At 42.0% G+C, this 20,462-nt stretch overlaps 1 protein-coding gene across 2 annotated transcripts in view; it reads right to left on the bottom strand.

Annotated features, from left to right (window-relative positions):
* The window catches only part of tln1 (talin 1), a 101,018-nt gene that overhangs the window by 38,678 nt on the left and 41,878 nt on the right, over positions 1-20,462 (bottom strand). The window contains exons 10-29 of one of the 2 annotated variants that reach the window (XM_056233228.1): positions 20,222-20,377; positions 17,840-17,941; positions 17,401-17,477; positions 17,084-17,264; positions 16,800-16,913; positions 15,437-15,545; positions 12,187-12,395; positions 11,891-11,989; positions 11,751-11,807; positions 9,213-9,380; positions 8,833-9,127; positions 7,300-7,466; positions 7,085-7,213; positions 5,552-5,665; positions 4,907-5,020; positions 4,688-4,822; positions 3,575-3,703; positions 1,506-1,608; positions 640-848; positions 297-416 (exon numbers count right to left, since the gene is read on the bottom strand). In XM_056233228.1, the coding sequence (XP_056089203.1) occupies positions 297-416; positions 640-848; positions 1,506-1,608; positions 3,575-3,703; positions 4,688-4,822; positions 4,907-5,020; positions 5,552-5,665; positions 7,085-7,213; positions 7,300-7,466; positions 8,833-9,127; positions 9,213-9,380; positions 11,751-11,807; positions 11,891-11,989; positions 12,187-12,395; positions 15,437-15,545; positions 16,800-16,913; positions 17,084-17,264; positions 17,401-17,477; positions 17,840-17,941; positions 20,222-20,377 (2,787 nt within the window). The remainder of the gene's footprint in view (positions 1-296; positions 417-639; positions 849-1,505; positions 1,609-3,574; positions 3,704-4,687; positions 4,823-4,906; positions 5,021-5,551; positions 5,666-7,084; positions 7,214-7,299; positions 7,467-8,832; positions 9,128-9,212; positions 9,381-11,750; positions 11,808-11,890; positions 11,990-12,186; positions 12,396-15,436; positions 15,546-16,799; positions 16,914-17,083; positions 17,265-17,400; positions 17,478-17,839; positions 17,942-20,221; positions 20,378-20,462) is intronic. The other variant, XM_056233229.1, reaches the window with a different exon arrangement.

Here is a 20,462-nt window from a genome sequence, read left to right as displayed (position 1 = left end):
TGTGCATGCCGTCAGTGCAACAGTGTCTTCACAGACACATTTACAGCTATTCATTCAACTTCACATGTTTGATACACAACAAACGTGTGTCTGGGTGTGAACAGGCCTTTAGAGCTGGACAGTTGTGTGAGCATGTGAGTTTGACCAGCCGACATCAATTACATTATATAAGTCACTTTAGACTTAAGTCACAAGACCATCCAGATGACAACAATATTGCAAACTAGATTGTGAAAAATACTTTGTGAAATTTCTGAAAGGACATTGTGAGTGTTTCCATGGCCTTGAGGACTCACTTTATCAGACAGGAGTTTCTTGCTGGCTTCTCCTACAGTTCTGATGGCATTATCCACGTCTCTCTGCCCCGGCAGACAGTTTACAGAGCGGTTCAGTGCCTGAGAAACAGCCTTAGCTACCTGAAGACACACACACACACACACACTCCAGTCATCAGCACAACGCTTAAGACGCTTCTCCAGTTATGCTAATCATAGACAAACAACAGGCAATTTTCTTTTCAAAATAATGAGCGCTTCACCCTTCAGCAGACCAAATCTCCCATCAGCAATTAAGAGGGAGGTTCTGTTACTGAATTTAAACCCACTCTATTGAGCTTTTCGTATTAGGTGTTGGTTTAACCTGGGCCAATCTCTGCTGGGTGTCGGGGTCTCCTGGTTTGGCAACGGCTCTCTTGGTCTCCTCGATGAGGCTGGCAGATTTGTCCATGACATCCCCGGTGCAGTCCAGCATGGCGTTTCGGGCATGAGGGTCCTCGGTGTTGGCGGCCACTCCACGAGCAGCTGAAGCCAGCGAACGCAGAGCCTGAGCCACGTCACGGGCAGCCATACCTGCAAAACACACGCACACAGACTGAGGGAGCCGCGGTGAGCAGATTAATGCAGTTTATGGGATTCAAACATGTGGCTTGAGTTGTGAGCTAAGATCTCTGACCCCTATGGGCTCTATTTTAGCAATCTAAGCGCATGGGTCTAAAGCCCACGGTGCAAGCGCACTTAGGTCGATCCAAATCCAATTTTGCTAGTTTAACAACGGGACAAATGGTCGGCGCTCCCGGCGCATGGTCTAAAAGGGTTGTCCCAATTCTCTTAATGAGTAATGGGTGTGTTTTGGGTGTAACATGCAATAAACCAATCAGAGTCTCATCTCCCATTCCCTTTAAATGCCAGTTGAACAAACACAGAAAGGCGGCATTGACCAACTGAAACCTGGTCTAAAGTCAATGGCTCAGGCTAGTTCAGTTGCTCAAAATAGCAACGCGCCAACAATACGCCTGAACACACACCTCGTTTTCAGACCAGCAGCCCATGGGCGCACAGATGGGCCACACCACCTTTCTGTGTTTGTTACACATTATATTCTACAGGAAGGGGGCGCTGTACTGTAACACGGTACTGGACATGGATTTGATCATAACCTCTATATAGACTATGAAAATGCAGAGACAAGCGGATAGTTAGTGGTGTGTGAGGTTGATGGGGTTTTACCTGTGTAGTTCTCATTGCCTTGAGTGGCTTCACTGAGAAGCTGAGCAATAGCAGAGCTCACGGCTTTAGTGCTGGAGCCCAGATCCTGAGAGCACTTCTCCAGCTAAACACACACACACACACACACACACACACACACACACACACACACACACGTCACAAAACTGTGTAACAGGAACCCCATGTTTCTATTTCAGAAAGCATGCTTGCACAGGCCTAAGGCGAACAATCAATGATATCAGCTAAAGGAACTCAGTGATTTTTACTTACAATATAAATGTTTATAACTGAAAATAAAACCAAATTCACTAACATTATATTGGGTGTAAAACTACAGTACACAATATGAGGACAACACATTTCAGCTGTGTAAAAGCCAAGTAAAAATATCCTAATTGAAAGGACTAATCCTGGCTTCCTCATATATCCAGGCTTTTCTAGATAGTGGGAACCCTGGCTCTTAAAAAAAATAAAAAAAATGAAATATATTGAATTGTATTGTGTAATTGTTCAAGATTATTTCAATGCTTGTTTTGTTTTATTATAAATCATTAAGATCATCAAATGCATTTAATACTATAAAACTTGAAGAGACTGTAGGTTATCTGTATAGGTTGCATAGTATTTGCAGTCATTACGTTCCTGTGTATATTGCGTGAATGACGGGTGGTTGGGCAGATATTGTGTTGCGGTAGGTGGTATGCCATACGGAACCGTTGTCCACTGAAACTGCCTATTCACGCACCAGTGGGGCTCGACAGCCTTAGTCAACGGGTTGGCGCGTATGGTTGGGTTGCGGAGAGATTGTGAGATTGTGGTTAGGTCTCAGCAGCAGGAGGGATGTAGAGGTCAGTAAGCTGGGCTGAGTTGAGTGGGGGACGGAGGGGGGTGATTTTGGGACGCAAGAGTCACTGTCTTCATGTTTTGTCTTTTACGCCTGTGTTATGGAAATCATCATTATGAACAGCAGCTACGCTAATTATTTTCCCTTTGCTTTTCTGCTGTTATCTCGGGACGCGAGTCCCGAGAAAATGGCGTTCGTCAGCTCCAGTTTGTATCCAGCCTCTCACGGAGACTTCAGATACTCCAATCACAAAGCCTATGAAGTGACGACTCAACACGGGCGATATGGACTCTCTATGGTGGACGGCACTGATCCTCAACAACTCGTCTTAAGACCGGCGTGCATACTTGGACTTCCAAAAAATACTCTAAATGTTCCGATCCAATCTGACTTGTAATACTGCCCGAATCATGCACTGTTCCTTCGTTGGCCAGAGGAGAACTGGCCCCCCGACTGAGTCTGGTTTCTCCCAAGGTTTTTTTCTCCATTCTGTCACCTGATGGAGTTTTGGTTCCTTGCCACTGTTGCCTTGGCTTTTGGCTTGCTTAGTTGGGGACATTTAACATTTAATATTCAATAATATTATTGATCTGCCTTACTTAAGGTGGACGTTGACGCAATTTCTTTTAGAAACAAACTTTGTTATATTGTTATATTGTTTTTGTTATATTGTTTTCATGTTATCACTGTGAAGCGCTTTGATACAATCTGTATTGTAAAAAGCGCTATATAAATAAAGGTGACTTGACTTGACTTAAGATATCTTGAGCCCCCCTTGAAAGTTTGCGGAGAACCACTCGTTGAAATCACTTCCTCAAAAGATCAACAGAAAGATTGTGTTGGGAAAGACCATTAAATACCAGTTTGTGTGTGTGTGTGTGTGTGTGCGCAGTTGTTTTGTGACATGAAGCACCTGGTTTGTGGGTTTAGGTGTGAAAATGAACACAGATTAAGGTCATGCTTGCACAACGTTTGCACAGAGTTTGAACACACACTCATTCTTCATAATCACTATTCTCCACATTTATTACAGAAGTAAAGTCATCAAAACATAACACAAAAGGAAGTAGGGAAATTATGTAGTGACTAAAGCGATCTTGGTCTAGTTTCCAGCTGTGCTCACTCAGGACAGTCTCTGTTAACAGTGCTGAAGGAGTGTGCAGGTGTGCTGTACGCGTGTGTGACTGCATGTGGATAAACACACTCTGTGTATCTATCGACTCACCGTTTCTCCAGGCAGGGGTCTGAGTTTGCCCTCAGCAGCTGAAGCTTTAGCCTCCTGCATGTCCCTCTCCAGCCCCCGTACCACTGTGAGAGCGTTCTCAATCTCCAGAGGACCACACGCCTCCTGAGCCTGAGGCAGACACACACACACACACACAGAAAAATTAGTTGCAATCGCATGTTGGCCTTATATCAATCAGTAAGCGTGTCATTAGCAGGCCACTAAGGAATCTGTACCCACCAAACTTCATAAAAATGGAACGTCCATCATTTTCAACATGCATTTCACATTTATACAAAAAATGAGCAATTTAGACAATCCTCACAGACGCTAATAATAGCAATTTACACTCTTTTAGCACATTTGACCTAAGTTTAAATCCATTCTGTAGAATTCAACAGTCTTTCCCCAAAAATACAACACAGATTCTGTCCATGTTTAATTATAATGTAAATGATATAAGCTAAAGGAACACTTGGATTTTCACTCACAATATACATGTTTATAACTGAACTAAAATTCACTAACATTACATTGGGTGTAAAACTGCAGTACACAATATGAGGACAACTAACTTCAGTTTAAATCAGTGATTCTCAACCTTTTCGACTCCAAGGCATTTTGCCCACAACAATATTATTTCTGTAACATTATATTGACAGTATATAAGGCTTGTCACTCCTATAAATGTATTATTATTTTTTAAATATATTTTTTTATAGAGCTGAATGCTCTTCAGGGATCCTTTTGATGATCCCTGATAATAATGATATATTAAATGATAATAATAACATCTTTTATCATTTAAATAACAACAATTAAGCAAAATATATTACAATTGCAATTATTCCATTGTACTGTAAAATAAACAATTATTTAATAATAATAATTTTATTCTACAGAACAAAATTGCAATACGTTTTTAACCACAGAGCTTTTATTTGGGTGGAAAACCACAGGGAGACCCTAGAGCTTCTCCTTTATTGACAACAGATTCATAAATCATTTTGGGAGTTCGTTGGTGGATGTTGCATGTTAAAAGCGGCCCACATAAGAAAAGCTTGATTGCACAAACACAGCCCTGTAAGTGGCCTGGCACTGAGCCGGTGTTACCTTGAGAGCGGCCGTGCGGAGCTCGGCTAGAGCGCTGGCCAGGTTCTTGGCGCACTGACTGAGCTGCATGGCAGACGCCTGGTCACCGATGGTGGGCACTGTCGCTTTGGCCGCGGTCACCATTTTCGCGCCGGGCTGATGAAGAGAACAGACATCGTGAGCTCAGATGAGGCCGGTTTGCTGTTTCTAACAGGAAGTGAAGGTGTGAAGAGAACGCACCTGCAGGAAGTTCTGGCTGGCTCCGATCAGGGCGAGTTGAGCGCTGGGACTGTCGGGCTGAGACTGACTGCCTCTCACACCCTGAACCAGCTGAGGGATCTGATCCGCCACCGCCTGTGGAGCACATACACGTGTGGGACATTCCTTCAGGCCTTGTGGGATTAACTATACAACTGTCTGACTCACAGGAACACGTGAATTGTCACCTTTTTTCCCACCTTTGTTGCCATTGGCTTTTGGCTTGCTTAGTTGGGGACATTTAATATCAATATTCAACAATATTATTGACTTGCCTGCATTGATAGCATTATATGAGAACTGAACTGAGCTGAGCTGGACGATGACATCACTGTTTTCTCCAGAGCGGCTATATATATATATAAATGTTGTTTTACAACAAAAATGAACTATCACTGAACTTGGACTGTGACGTTTCTTCTGGAAGCAAACGTTGTTGCATTATTTTCCTGTTATCTCTGTAAAGCTGCTTTAAAACGATCTGTATTGTAAAAAGTGCTGTATAAATAAATATGACTTGACTTGACAGAATGCTGTTCCACGTCTCCTGACCGCAGCTATATGTGTGTGTGAGGCGCTTGCTCTGTGAACTGGTCTCCGCCCTGCAGAAGAGCGGTGTGTCTGTACCTTGCAGCTCTGCACGAGCTGTTGCTGGGCCGCTGGGTTCTTGTTGGAGGAGGCGGCGTTCTGGGCGGCAGCGACGGTCTGAGTGGCGGCGGCCGCGGCCTGTTTCGCTGCGTTCTGACACACACACACACACATATATTTATTTAAAAGCCAAGAATCTTTCAAGGAAAGTCTGTTTGCTCGGTGGCCGTATTTGCAAAGCCTCCGGCCACACATTTCGATTATGCAAGACTTCTATCTACTTGAATGGGGGTTCTTGCCAAACTCACATTTAAAAAATGTATTTTAAATCAGCAATAAAATCTGACACGAACTGACCCGTTAATGTTGTTTTTTTATCCTCAAATAGCATACAAACAACAAGTTGAAATTATTCCGGTAATGTACAGTCTCTAATAATAGCCAGATTATATTACTGGCTGGGTATTGTTCATTCATATCACAGCTCTGATTTCACAAAACAAAGATTAGTGTAAGGTCATAAGACGATATTTGTTTCATTCAACAATTTCTGTTCGAATTATACAAACTACTAGAAATTAAAACAAATTTTGATGTTAAATTGGCAAAGTCAATGTAGCGACAGAGACAGACAGACAGTTCTAGTTGGTTGTTGGGGTATTTTGGTTGGTTACTAGACATTGCTATGGTTTTCTAGCTGGTCGATGCTAGGCTAGAGCTAGTGCTCTAGGGCATTCTGGAAAGTTACTAGAGTATTTTTGGCAGTTTGCTGATAGGACAGGCAGACAGTTAGATAAAGAAACAGACAGATATCACAAAGAATTAAGCAATAAGCCTTGCACTGTTCTTTTTACTGCAGATAATAAGCAAGCTGAAATGCTATAAAACAGAGACACGGGTGACGGGTCTGTGGAGTTTGCAAAACCTGCAGTCAAATAGTTCTTCACTCTCACAGGTTGCAACAAGTCACTTGTGAAACTGCACCTCTGAGCTAAACATACTGCAATCTGTCAAAACTTGAGCAGTCTTTTCCCCTACAGCCTTTGGCAGGATTTAACCTCATGAGCTGCAGAACATCATATAACTTTACCCAAATAGGGCAGCGAAGAGATGTTATAGTTGGCAACACTTCCAGAATTCATCTCAGTACAGGCAATCATTTTCAAAAGAGAGTGTGACCTAGTGTTGTCAAAAGTACCGACTTCGGTACTGAAATTTAAAAAACGTGAGGCTTTGAGCGCTGTTGAGCGGAATCGTAAACGCCTCTGATTGGTCATTGTGTTCATGCGTCTGTGATTGGCTACAATGATCTTCGCTTAAAAAACATGTTGTAAATATACATCAATGACGCTCTTCACCTGCTTGTGCTTTCAAACGCTCCCGCTCCAGCACAAACACTTCCGTTTGCTCTCAAACGCTCCCGTGTGTTGATCATTGTAGCCAATAACAGACATATCCGATGAGCGCGTGAGTCACATTTTGAAAATTTGGAAAAGTTGGTACTTTTGACAACACCTCACAGTCACATCTCACTGTCGGGGAAGGTTTGGGCTTGTGTGGTTCAGTCCTCACCTCCAGCTTGTTGACGAGTCTCTTCTTAATGGCGTTCTGTGCGGCAGCATTGGTGGCCATGCGCAGGCCCTCGGCAGCTTCACGCAGCTTCTGCTGCTGCTCCTCACTGTCCGGGTTAGCAGCCGCTCCCTGATACACACACACACACCACAAACATCACACTCCACTCACAGACATCAGTCTTAAAGCACACACTGAGCCGTCTCCCGTCCCACCTTTGCAGCTTCCACCATCTTGGCCGTGGCGTCGGCCAGGAGTTTGGCGGCAGACAGGAGTTTGCGGGAGTTCTCCAGGTCCGTCTCGCCCTCCGCGTCGGCCTTGATAGCATTGACCAGATCTGAGGTGGCCTGAGCGAGGATTCGCGCCTGCCGCACCATCTCCCCTGACACACACAGCAATGCATTTTGTGTGTGATTTATACGTACGACAACATCTCAAAGTGAATTTAGCACAAGTCTGAAACTAAAGTAAACTGTCTGGGTCTGAGTCTGGATCATCTGCAGAGGCTAAGTCACGCTAGCTGGAAGGCTGGCTAGCAAAGCATGGCAGTAGGTCAGTAGATTCAGATGGCACGTCGTAGCCACAGCATAGTTTTCCTGGTACAGAATCTGGGACGATCTACCGTCAGCACTAGTCTTTGTTGTTTGTTTGTGGTGTAAAACAATTTGCTTAATGACCTAAATCAAGGGGCTTTCGCACCGGAGGAACCTTTTCATAGTTCCTAGCACTATTGGCGGAAGAACCCGGATTTTGGCGTGTTCGTGTTCGAACTCCTTTTGGAGGAACTAATTTCACTCCTACTTCAGAGTCGGTCTAAACCAGCGCTATAGGAACTACAGTGACGTTAGTGACGCTGATTGGCCGAAAGCACGCGAAACACCAGCACCCGCCATTTAAAAAAAAGCTGTGTAAGCACACCGATTATATATATTTGTTTAAATAGTTTAAGAATGTATGTATATGCCTGTGTATATGTATGTATGCATGTGTGTATGTATATGAACAATTGAAATTTTAGGACTACTGCTAATTAGGAAAAATGAGGAAGAACATATTTTACACTAATCTATTATTGTAATCTATACACAACTTTTTCTCCTCCCCAAACCGATGTGTTATGCTCATGGTCAGACATAGGACTATATCAAATATACGCTCCTAAATATTGCCACTTTATGTTTGGAGCACTAGGGTAGAGAAATATGGCCAGATAATGAAGAAAAATTATTAAAGGCCCACTGAAGTGCCTTGCAACGCGCAGCTTTTCCACTGAAACAGGAAGCTAAGGCGAGAGATATTGAATGGCACCTCCCCCTTTTCAAATAGCCAATAGCGTTCAGTTTACCTCACAGACTGCAAGTCATACTTGACGGCACCATGGAAGCGAATCTGAGGGCTGATGATATGTTGGATTCAATAGTAGAGGTGTGAATAAATTCAAGCCATTTCATTCTTAACCAACATACAGTTGGAAAACGAAATAAAACTCGAGCATTTGAGCTTTAGATTCTAGAGAGCATTTGATTGGACAGAAGATGAGATGAGAAGCTGAAGTCCGCGGTGATGTCATAAAAATCTGTGATCCATTTTAGCGGAAGTGAGAGATTGTGCGTTTTCTTAAATGTGATATCTCCTAAATGTGAATTTTGTCATTGTTTTGGAGCCCCCCAGCTTATTCATAACCTTAAGGCTAACATATTCATACTACAATTTTGATTTCAGGGGGCCTTAAAACACGTTCCTAGTACCTGCGTCTCCCATGGAGCTGAAGATGTTATCCGTCACATCCAGGATGCGGTCGGTAGCCTCTCCGTGCCGCCCGATTGGCTGCCCCCCGCTGGCGTACTGTCTGATGTGCTGGAGCAGCTCGTTGAGAGCCTGAGTGACCCCTGTGGCGGCGACGCCCACCTGTTTGAGCAGCTGCTCGTCATGGGTCGCCCCCTGGGACGCCTCCACACAGCCCTCCACAGATTTGGCCACCAGCTTCCCAGCCTCGATGAGCTGCTCCTGACACCCGGGGGAGCTGATGGTGGGAGCCACCACCTGTCACACACAGACGAAACACACTCTTGAGCGTCAGGTGAGATCGGCGAGTGTGTGTGTGAATGAATGGCGTGCGAGCGCTCACCCGTGTGCAGGCCACCAGCTGTGATGTGGAGAGGGCGCACTGGGTGGCAGCAGCGATCACTCGGTTCTGCTGAGCCGAATCTTCGGTTTTCTGAGCCACGTTCTTGGCCTTTAACACCAGAGCTGCTGCGGCATTAGCCACAGCCTTCGCCAACTGCATCAGCATGTCCTGCACACACACACACACACACACACACACAACATAAAAGTTACACACACATCATATCATAAATCATAGATATGTTTTCTAAATTCTCATTATTTTACTTCTTTAATACAATAATTTACAATTTTCATTGCAAATTATACAAATTATCAGCAACAATTTGAGTAAAAGAGTAAAAACATGAACTGGACAATGAATTCCAGAATTTCTTTGTATTTGGTATGTGAGCCTTTAAATGACAGCTGGCCTGTGTAAAACCAGATGATTCAAGTTTGCATGCACAGTGATTTTTGCAAGCTAACAAGTGGTCAAAATAGTTATTCAGCTACTCGTTAGGGTAAACAAACAAACAAATAAATGTTCTGGGCAACAAAAACAAGTGGTGTTTTGCCCACATGATGCGTGTTCTTCACACAGAATACAATTCACATTCATTTTCCAATGAGTTCCAAAAGGTTCTAATGTCACTTGAATTTTGCAATGTGAAAACATGGAAGAAAAAAAAACAAAAATCAAGTTGATTAGTAATAATGTCAAGATGCTATTGAATACTATATATTACAGAGAGCTGTAAAGTTGTCAGATACAGCACTGGAATCTCTATAAAGGCTTAAAAGAATAGGACTGAAGAACTAGCAGTGTTGTGCATGAATAGAGGAAGGGCAGAGCTAGAAATGTCCTGTTCAGTTTGACTTCTGCTAAACCTCAAGTTTCTTAAATGTGATAAAGTTGTTCTGATAAGCATTCCATCCAAATAAGGCCATTAAGACCAGCACCAGACTGTAGCGCAGCTTCCTCTTCAGTTGGTCTGTGTGAAGAGTGATAAGACATTCAGATCACATTAGAGCTGACGGAAGACTTCACTAACTCTGACAGGCATCTGTATGCTAATCGATCAGGTTCATCTATGCTAATGTCATTCGAAATAGACCAAATTAGCGTATTTAAGATTTATTTCAAGAGATTTATTTATTTCGAGAGAGGCCCTTTTTATGCTATTTTGAAGGTTTCTAACTTTGTTTTGGAGTCTCCTACGATAGGTTTACATGCATCTAAGGTCAAAAAACACTTTCATTTTCTCATAATATACATTGCAGCATCACCTTATTTCTCAAAGAGTCTCAAAATGGTTTGTTCGAAGTTTCAGTCTCCCCTCTTTTCAGCAAGCAAACTCTGCTCTGATTGGTCAGATGACTCAGTCTGTTGTGATTGGTCTACTCTGCTCTGATTGGTCAGATGACTCAGTCTGTTGTGATTGGTCTACTCTGCTCTGATTGGTCAGATGACTCAGTCTGTTGTGATTGGTCTACTCTGCTCTGATTGGTCAGATGGCCCAGTCTGTCGTGATTGGTCTACTCTGCTCTGATTGGTCAGATGGCCCAGTCTGTCGTGATTGGTCTACTCTGCTCTGATTGGTCAGATGACTCAGTCTGATGTGATTGGTCTACTCTGCTCTGATTGGTCAGATGACCCAGTCTGTTGTAATTGGTCTACTCTGCTCTGATTGGTCAGATGACTCAGTCTGTTGTGATTGGTCTGCTCTGCTCTGATTGGTCAGATGACTCAGTCTGTTGTGATTGGTCTACTCTGCTCTGATTGGTCAGATGACTCAGTCTGTTGTGATTGGTCTACTCTGCTCTGATTGGTCAGATGACTCAGTCTGTTGTGATTGGTCTACTCTGCTCTGATTGGTCAGATGACTCAGTCTGTTGTGATTGGTCTACTCTGCTCTGATTGGTCAGATGACTCAGTCTGTTGTGATTGGTCTACTCTGCTCTGATTGGTCAGATGGCCCAGTCTGTCGTGATTGGTCTACTCTGCTCTGATTGGTCAGATGGCCCAGTCTGTCGTGATTGGTCTACTCTGCTCTGATTGGCCAGACAGCTCAGTCTGTTGTGATTGGTCTACTCTGCTCTGATTGGTCAGATGATCCAGACGCTCATTAGCATATCTGAAAACAGTTTTTTCCAATATCGTGCAGCCCTAATGATAACCATTGCTAGTGGTCTCCATCACTAAAAATGCTCTCTGAAAGGGATGAGCTCTTCGATCTGACTCAATGCAGTGAGAAAAACTACACCAATTCAAAAGGAATTTAAGACATTACTAATGGTTACAGATCTGAATTAAATTATGAAATCTCTCATGCAGAGAAACCGTGCTGATGATTGATTTTCTGAGAATGACCCGTCACCACACCATGATCTTACACCCTACAATTATGACTATGAAATGACTATACGACATACATTATGATCCAGGTCAAACCGTGATCATTGAATCACTGATCTGGTAATGATCACTATATTTCATTACAGACACATTAGTATGATTGGCTGGAGGATATTAATTGTTCTTTCTATGCATTGTTACCAGCATTTGACTATAGCGTGTCCGTCTGGAGTGTGTGAACGCTGCTGTACCTACAGACTGATGAGAACACAGGTTAATGCACTACAGTCACAGTGTGTGCAGCAGCAGGCAGAGTGAGTGAGTGTGTGTGTGTCACACACCTGGAAGTGCTGATCCGAGTCGGACTCTCCGATATGCTGCAGGAGTTCACCGCTGGCCTGACCCACATTACCCGCTGCTTGCAGGAGGATCTGTCGTGGCTGAAGACATCATAACAGTCAATATTACAGCAGTATTTTCTTCCAAAAACTACTAAAATAACTGTTATTGGAAACTGTTATAAGGAATCTGAATCCATCCTTCCCACTCCTACTCCTAACAGACCAATGAATGCCCCACATCATCTGCATGCAACATTCCCAATCCCATGTTCTGACTGGCTATCGTGAGGTAATACCTCAGCAGTGGCGGGCTGAGCGGTCTTGAGCATATCAGACACGGCACACGCCAGGTTTCTGGCAGCTCCCAGCAGCTGTTGGCCGTTCCCCCCCTCGTCCTCCATCAGCGCCGCCAGCAGCTTGACACCCTTCGACATCTCCGTCAGGTTGGAGGAGATGGTGGTGACGGCACAGCCCACAGCGGTGTAGTCCGTCTCTGCTGGGTCACCTGAGAGACACGCCATCACATCATCAAACTATGTGGCAAGGGACTACTGTCAGGATTTACTGAAGACACTTTACAGTTATTAGTTTGCGGCTGAGCTTATTGCATATGCATTTGCAGGAGTTTACCTTTCAGATGCAACATTTATAAGAGGAGAGTTTTTAATTAATCATGCACTGAGATTTACTAAGGTTTGCGGTAGTCATATTTGTGGTGTTTGAAGTGGTGGATTCAGGGTTTGCGTTGTCCGGTAATTACCGGACATTGGCCGGGAAAAAAATGAAATGTCCGACAAAATTAAATCTCTCCGGTCAAATTGTCCGATTAAAATTGCGTAATAATCCCGCCCCCCTAACACAATATGAATTTATTTGAGAATAAGCCTAAAATGTATAAAGCAAAAATACACCGACTTTTGGCTATGTTATAAAGGAACAGGCTCTACCGTTTGAAAGTTATTAAACAACATCGCATGCTGCATTTCAAATAAAGCGCACGCCTAGAACGGCTGTAATATAGACCTAAACAACGAACGATTGAGTGAGACGTTTCAGATATGGCCAGGCCCAGGCAGGCTAGCCTTAAAGGAACACTCCACCGTTTAAAAAAAAATTGGGGTTATTCACGGTCTCCCCTACATTTAGATAGGTGGGCAAATGCATTTTTGGAAGCACAGGCGAAGCACTGAAACTTGGGCGCAGAGATATTACGCAACACCTGAAATAAAGCTTGACACAAAACCGGCGAAAGTAATGATTAGGCCTATGCATGAAACATTTGAATTATTGAAAAATTGATAAAGTTGACGATGCAGACTCGCCATCTTCGCAGTAGTGAACGCGCCTATAGAGAGAAGTGTGCACGCGCCGGCGACTCCATCCTGATTAGCCTATATTGTCCACTATATTTGCTTCTTATTTATTAATCCAGGCAAATTTGTTGATGAAACATTGATTAAAATTTAGATACAATTTATACAAAACGAAATTTTCAAGCAAAAATAATATTCGAAGATCGCTGGGTTGATTATTATTCGAAAATCGCACCCCTCTCCACCACATGCGCGCACACATGCATTAGGCTACACACCAGAGCATGTGAGCAAAGCGGAGCGGTGTGACGCTTATTATAAGTTAAACTTAAACATACGTTTCATATTTATAAATTATATAATGTTATTATTTTTTTTATTTCATCTATGTTGATTATATGAAAAGAGAACCACATGAGATGAGTAAGATAGGATCATAAGATGACCAATATATCGGAAAACATTTGGAATGGGTCAGATTTTGACCACTTATTAAGTTTTGTTTTGTAGAAAGCCTTTCTTTAAAGTTTATTTCGGCTTGTATAAATTGTATGTGCTGCTCTATTCGCCTGTGCGCAACGGCGATAGATTGAAACGCGCGTCCGAGTGAAGATTGCGCAACTCGCGCAGCGCGTCGTCCATGCGACTGATAGCAGCGGACACGAGCGCTCAGCTTGATTTAAAAAACAACTGATTTTAGCGCTAGATCTCTTATTTAATAGCGAACTAAATGAATGATCTACTAGTTAACTGGAGATGTTTTATTTATTTGTATTAGGTACATCCGTGCCTCAATGTTTCAAAAAGTGAATATGTGTGAAACCATAGTAAAAAACAATTGGTGTTGATTGACGCCAATCGGACTTTCATGTTTTTTTTCGTCTATTTGAAAGTTAGGCTAATAATAACATGTTGCATTCTATACGGCCTGATTATGTCATTTTTTAAGTTACATAGCCTGCCTCCAGTTTTCCTCAACTTGACTAATTAAGAGGCGATATTTGACCGGCATATCATCAAAATGTCCGTTAAACGAAACCTCTGCTGGTCACTATGACCGGCACCATTTTTTTCTAGCGGAAACTCTGGGTGGATTGTACTAATATTGCACTTTTTACTCCCCTACATTTCATAAAAACATGTCTTTGCTCGTTATTTTGAACTGAAGAAATCGTTGCCCACTCAGAGACGCAATAGCGGTGTCCGTTTCGTGAGTCTTTCGGAGATCGGACCGGACGATTCATTAGGGAAATAGCAGCTATCCGATTGCATCTGTTCTCAAGTCAACAACTCACTGATTCAAATGATCCGGTCAGAGCGAGTCTCCAGTTTACAATTCACTGAATTTAACAGACTAACTCAAAATGAGCCAAGAACAGGAGATCCTCTGAGACTGATTTCACATGAGAAAAGTGCATTTTAGGATTTCATATTTAGGCTAGGTCACGAATTGTCAGTTGTTTGTGAACTAAATCTGCTGTAAAAGGGCGAGTTGTTTAAGCTCACTATATGAGATGCTTGAATGTGGACAAGGGTTTTAGGTAAAAACTAAACATATTGTAAAATAACGCAAATTAATCCCATGCATCTTCCCCACTGCCGTAGCAGTTTAAATGTAAAACTGGTATAATTGCATAGCGATCTTATAATGTTGACACCTTGTGACGTCTGTTTATATATTGTATGTTTATATTTGTCAACACACATTTAGTTTTTTCTAATTTCTATATACTATTTAGTATAGTTTGTTATTTTCACTTGTTTGCACACTTAAAATGTTTTCTTACAGATCAATAGATATTAAGTTTCTGCATAATCTTCCTTATTGACTAGTGCTGGCTACTTGACAATTCATAATTCATAATGATGTCAGACTGAGCTGTATCCTATCCTATTAAAGCTCTATCTGTGTGTCTAGTACATTATACATCCCCCATTATACACATTCATCAGTCAGTACTTTTTACTTTTAATACTTAAGTACAATAAAAATCAAGAACTTTTGTACTTTTACTTTTAAGTAAATGCTTGACATGCTGCGCTAGTCACTGCTAGGAGGAGGAACCGCAGAGAACAGATAGAAGAGAGAGAATTTCCTCCACTAATATTCATTAACGAGGAATGGCATTATCTGAACTCTAATTTGCCCTGTTTAGTAAGTGTCTTTTGATCCCCAACTGATGAAGATAAAGGGAAACAGGCAGAATGGCCGGTGTCACTGTGAGTGTGTCACCTGCAGTCAGATTGACCATGGAGGCAGTTCCCGCAGTGATGGCGTCCACCTGAGAGTGAATCTCATGTTTGGACTCATCCATTTTGTTCTTCCTCCATGCTTGAGATGCCTAAATGTTAGAGAGAGAATGTTTAATACAAATATAAAGCACATGCATGCATCACTTTACAGCAACGTCATAAATGTTACGTGCATTATATCATCTTCGCATTCAGACTTGGATTGGCCCAAAGCTTTTCTACATTTCTTTCTTATATTTAATTTAGCTCATATTTTTAATTTCACCTTTTGCATAGATTTTTTATTTTCCGTTTTTTTTGGTCAGCCACGCACCATTTAATCCGAACCTCTCAAACATCTTTCTAAAACCCTGCAGATGTTCCAGCTGCTCAAGCTGGACTCTAATTGCCCATCACTGGCACAGAACAATTTCAGTCCAGGATCAAAGTAAAAAAGCAGAAGTATTTTAACCTCCAGACTAAGGAAAAAACAAGAGAAAGCTACTTCAGAGACGATATCTTGAGGATCTTAACCCTTGTGAACTGTTTAAAAATCAGAATCAGAATGAGCTTTATTGCCAAGTATGTTTACACACAAGAGGAATTGGTCTTGGTGACAGAAGCTTCTACGGCTAAAAGAAAAATACATCTGTTATGCTCAGGTCAAAAATGCTATCCTTTTGATTTTGAGCATGAAATTGGTATATGCTTGTCTAGTTGATATCATAATAATCATAAGATACGTGTCTACTGGTGCAGAGTGAGCGGGCCTTTTCAATTCATTCCTACAGAAGCCAAGCTTCACACTCACGCTGTGAATTGTGGGTTTGACAGCGGGTTTGAGAATGTGTCCAACAAATGAGAAATACTCAGCTTTATGCAGATGCCGAGTGAAAAATGCAAAATGGCAGAGAATCGTTCGTCTGACATGAGCATTTAAAAACATGCAGATAATGTACGAGATTCTGCTTGATTTAGTGCACAAGTCGTATTGTTTACTTATTACTGTTTCATTCTGATTTCTAATGAAGTTTGGACTTGTTTTGACTAGACTGGCTGGATTCATGTTTTTAATGTAAATACCCCGGGTCAAATTTAACCCGAACATACAAACATTTTTAAGTTCCATAAAAATATACAAAAATGATAACATTTTTTGGACATTTTTTATTTTTGCAAAGTTGTGTGGAAACCAAAGGCATTTAAAAAAAAAAAAAAAAAAAAAAAACCTTGAGAGTATGTATGTTTTTTCACAGTTTTTAAGTTTCACCCGGGTCAAAAAAGCCCCGGACCGAACACCACTGCAAAATGAAAAAGTAACTGAGACATTTAAAAGAAATATTCCTATGAATAATGCATCTCACCGCATCTGTGCCCAGTGGAGGCAGGGCATCAAACTCATCGAGAGACGCCTGAACTGCCTGCACCGCCTGCATGCTGGAGTTAATGGTGCCAGTCAAAGCCTGCTGAGCTGATGTCTGCAACAGAAACAGAAAACACACACACCTCACCGAACAGCCCAAACCAACATCACACAGACAACACAGGAAGAGTGATGACAACAATAAGCCTTCAGAACAGAGTCGTTCCTGAAATCCTGTACTGGGCCATGGTGTGTGGTGTAAAGGTGTTATTGTGTATATCTGACCAGAGGGGGCATGTGTCCTCTGTGCATCTGCCCGCTGGTGATGTGCTGTTTGGCCTGAGGCATGGAGCCCATCTGGAAGCTCTCTGGACCCCCGGCCCCAGAGCGGATGATGGCGGGCAGAGCGACAGAGCCCGTCTCCACCTTCCCCACCTTATTAAACTGCTGCTGGAGAACTGTGGACCTGAAGCAGAATACAATCAGATCTAATGCCAACACTGAGACTTATAACAGGGAAACAGCTCCTGTGTTGTGACGTGACTGACTGCACATGGAGTAACACCAAACTACACCCCAATTAACCAGTCAAAGAGGCTCACTTTTTGGGAGACACTGAATCCTCCAACATGGTTGATTCTTCATCGCCCTCCAGGCCGAAGTGATCTTTGCTCTTTTTCTGCAGATAAAGAGGTTTCCAGTGAATTGAGGAAAGATACTTGAGAGAATGAAGCACTGTTTCCAGAGCAGATTGTGTCTTTCTCTGGAATGGTCAAACATCAAGGTTTGTTGAGGAATTCCTCACATTACAGAGAACCAGCGGAAGCAGTTTCACATGGACACGATACACAACCATGAAAAATAAGACTGATATGATAAGAAAAAGATCTGTTTATTAACTGTATTCCTCCAAAACTTACAACAATTGTTGTAAACATCTAACATAAGATTTGTCTTGTGAGTCTAATAAATATGTGAAATCACAGATGAGTGGTCAGGCTTCTCATGATATATATTTTAACATCGATCATGGCATATTACCTTTTTGAGAATGATGTCAATGTAACCAGCGATAAGTTGTGCGATCTGTTCTCCTTCAGTGGTCTGAACAGAGTAGTAACCATCCTGATAGTCTCCAAAGTCCTGAAGAAGAAAGACATGAAACTCAGATCACAGTGTAAATAATACATCAAACTGTACAACCCGTAACAGTAGTGTGGATGATTCAATCTTGCAGAAGTGCATGCTGGGAATAATAGTCCTCCCTTAATTTGCATTTAGTGCTGTTATTGTTATACTGTGTGCATTCATTCATTAGGCTGCATAAAATGAGCAAATATCATCTCAGGTTTAGAAAAGCAGGACACTTAATATTTATGATGAAATTACAAAGCAGGCACAGAATAGATCAAAAAAGAAAGAAAAAAGAAGAGTATTGAGTTTGTCTGAGTATGCCGTTACAGAGAGCTGGAGGACAGAGGAAACCGTCGAGTAATTATTGAATCGATCTGGCTTTAACATGATCAAGAAGTCGAGAGTCTAAATCCTGAATTACTGCTGCGCTCCAGCATGCATTAACATCTAGTCAAAAACACATCTCTCTTCCCCTCCACGGAGCCAGCGTTCAGCACTGCTTCAGCTTCACGGTTCATTACGTCAAACAGGAACTAATTCAAGCTCTGCCGCAGTAAGCCAGGCTTCATCATTCCTGTCGTGTCTCAAGGTATCACTGAGCATCATGTTTTCCAAAGGGGGTTTGCAAGCTGATGAAAAGCTTTACATTAAACACACATAAATCATTTTCAAACTAAATATGTCATGTGTTTAAATATGTCATGTGTACCTGCATAACATTGACTGACACCAGAGAAAGGGAACTTGTTAAATTATTGAAGTATTAACTTTATGGGGCTGGTCACAACAAGAAATCCTGCCACCACTTAAATGACATCAGTTTTAGATCATCAGATGTGTATTCTTTTATATAATAAAAACATTAGCCCCCTGGTTTCACAAAGCAGGCTTAAGCCTAGTCCTGGACTAAAGTGCATGTTTGAGCTGTTTGAACTGAAAGCATATCTTAAAATATTGCCACTTTTTTGTCTCAAGATGCACATCAGTGATGTTTTTTAAGGCACTTTTAAAAAAGCTACTTAAATGTCCGAACAAAGGCCTAATCTAAACCCTGTCTGTGAAACCGGGCAAGCACAAATGTAAAGCCAAACTAAGGAACTGTATACTGTAGTTCCTGTCTTTTTTGTTATCGCTGCTTCATCCTAGTTGTTTTTCTAGCTATCCTTTGTGCAGAGTGTGCTGTCCTGTAATAGTTGTTTCCAGTGAATTGTTACCATTACTTTATTACTTAATGTTCCTACCTTATGATTCAAATCAACGTCGACAGGAAGTTTGATTCACGTGTCATGAAATATTTTTAGCTCTAACATCAAGGGCACAATTACACAAGAAACTCTTATGATTAAGTTTGTGATGCAAGTTACACTTCATTTATGAGCACTGAAGGCTGTTTCTATGAAGCAGTTTGTTTCTTCAGTAAAGAACAGATCATAGACTTCACTCTCTAAACAAGGGATTCACAAACCTTTTTGTCGGCCAAAGCCATTGCGGTACCTTCTGGGATTTTAAGAGATTAAGGGCCAGATTAAAACAGGCCAATTTAGCATGAGAGCTCAATCCCATAAAAGCGCTGATGGAGTGGAAAGTTCAGCGCATGATCTACTGACGACTCGCAAATTAAACACAGACGGATCATTTCCATAATGACCAACACTAGTTTAAGACGTGCTTTTTTGGGGTGTTAAACAATGGCGCAAACACCCGTAAATTGACTAGCTCAAACCTTAGTAAATCCCCTAGCATGATTCATTTAAATCCTCTCCTACAGGAGGGAAACTCCTACAAATGCTTATGCAATAAGTTCAGCCGCAAAAATAACCCTGTCCACTCCTTATCAGCGCTAAACAGTAGATCCTGACAGTAGTTTAACGCCAAAAGAGGGTTTGCGCTGGTGGAAGCTGTTAGTAAATCTGGCACATATGCACTTCGTGAAAACATCACATGACATCACACTTTCACAGAATGGACATACATGATGAAATATCAAAAATATCTTCATTTGTGTTCCAAAGATGAATAAAAGTCTGGAACGATGGGTTTGGAACGACATGAGGCTGTAAACAATGACAGAATTTTCATTTTTGGGTGAACTAACTTTTTAATTATTACAATCTAACCCTAAAGAGACTGAAGAAATCACAAAGTGTTTAACAAATCAAACCACCGAATAGCACAGAACCATGATGTACACCAATGAGAACTGTTCCACCTCTAGTACTATCAGAACACCACAGAAAGCAAAGCGCGCCTGTGTGTGTGTGTGTGTGTGTGTAAGGAGTGTGTTGGTACCAGGGTGAAGCTCTTGGGAGAAGCTGCCCAGCGTTTGATGTTGGTCAGACTCCACTCCTGTATCACCTCTTTGGACTTCTCATCCACTCTCATCACACACTCTTTAGTGATGCCCAGCAAACGTGGCACAAGCTTATTCTTTCCTTTCATTTTTTCCTGTAAATGAACAGACGTTGCCATTAATACAAGAAGACAGGACAACACTGTGCCAGTTAATCATATTAGAGCTCAAACATCGAGT

The sequence above is a fragment of the Rhinichthys klamathensis genome, unplaced genomic scaffold, assembly GCF_029890125.1.
Source record: "Rhinichthys klamathensis goyatoka isolate OS25496 unplaced genomic scaffold, OSU_Roscu_1.1 h1tg000363l_1, whole genome shotgun sequence".
NCBI classification, from domain to species: Eukaryota; Metazoa; Chordata; class Actinopteri; order Cypriniformes; family Leuciscidae; genus Rhinichthys; species Rhinichthys klamathensis.
This window is presented reverse-complemented; position numbering and strand designations above follow the sequence as displayed.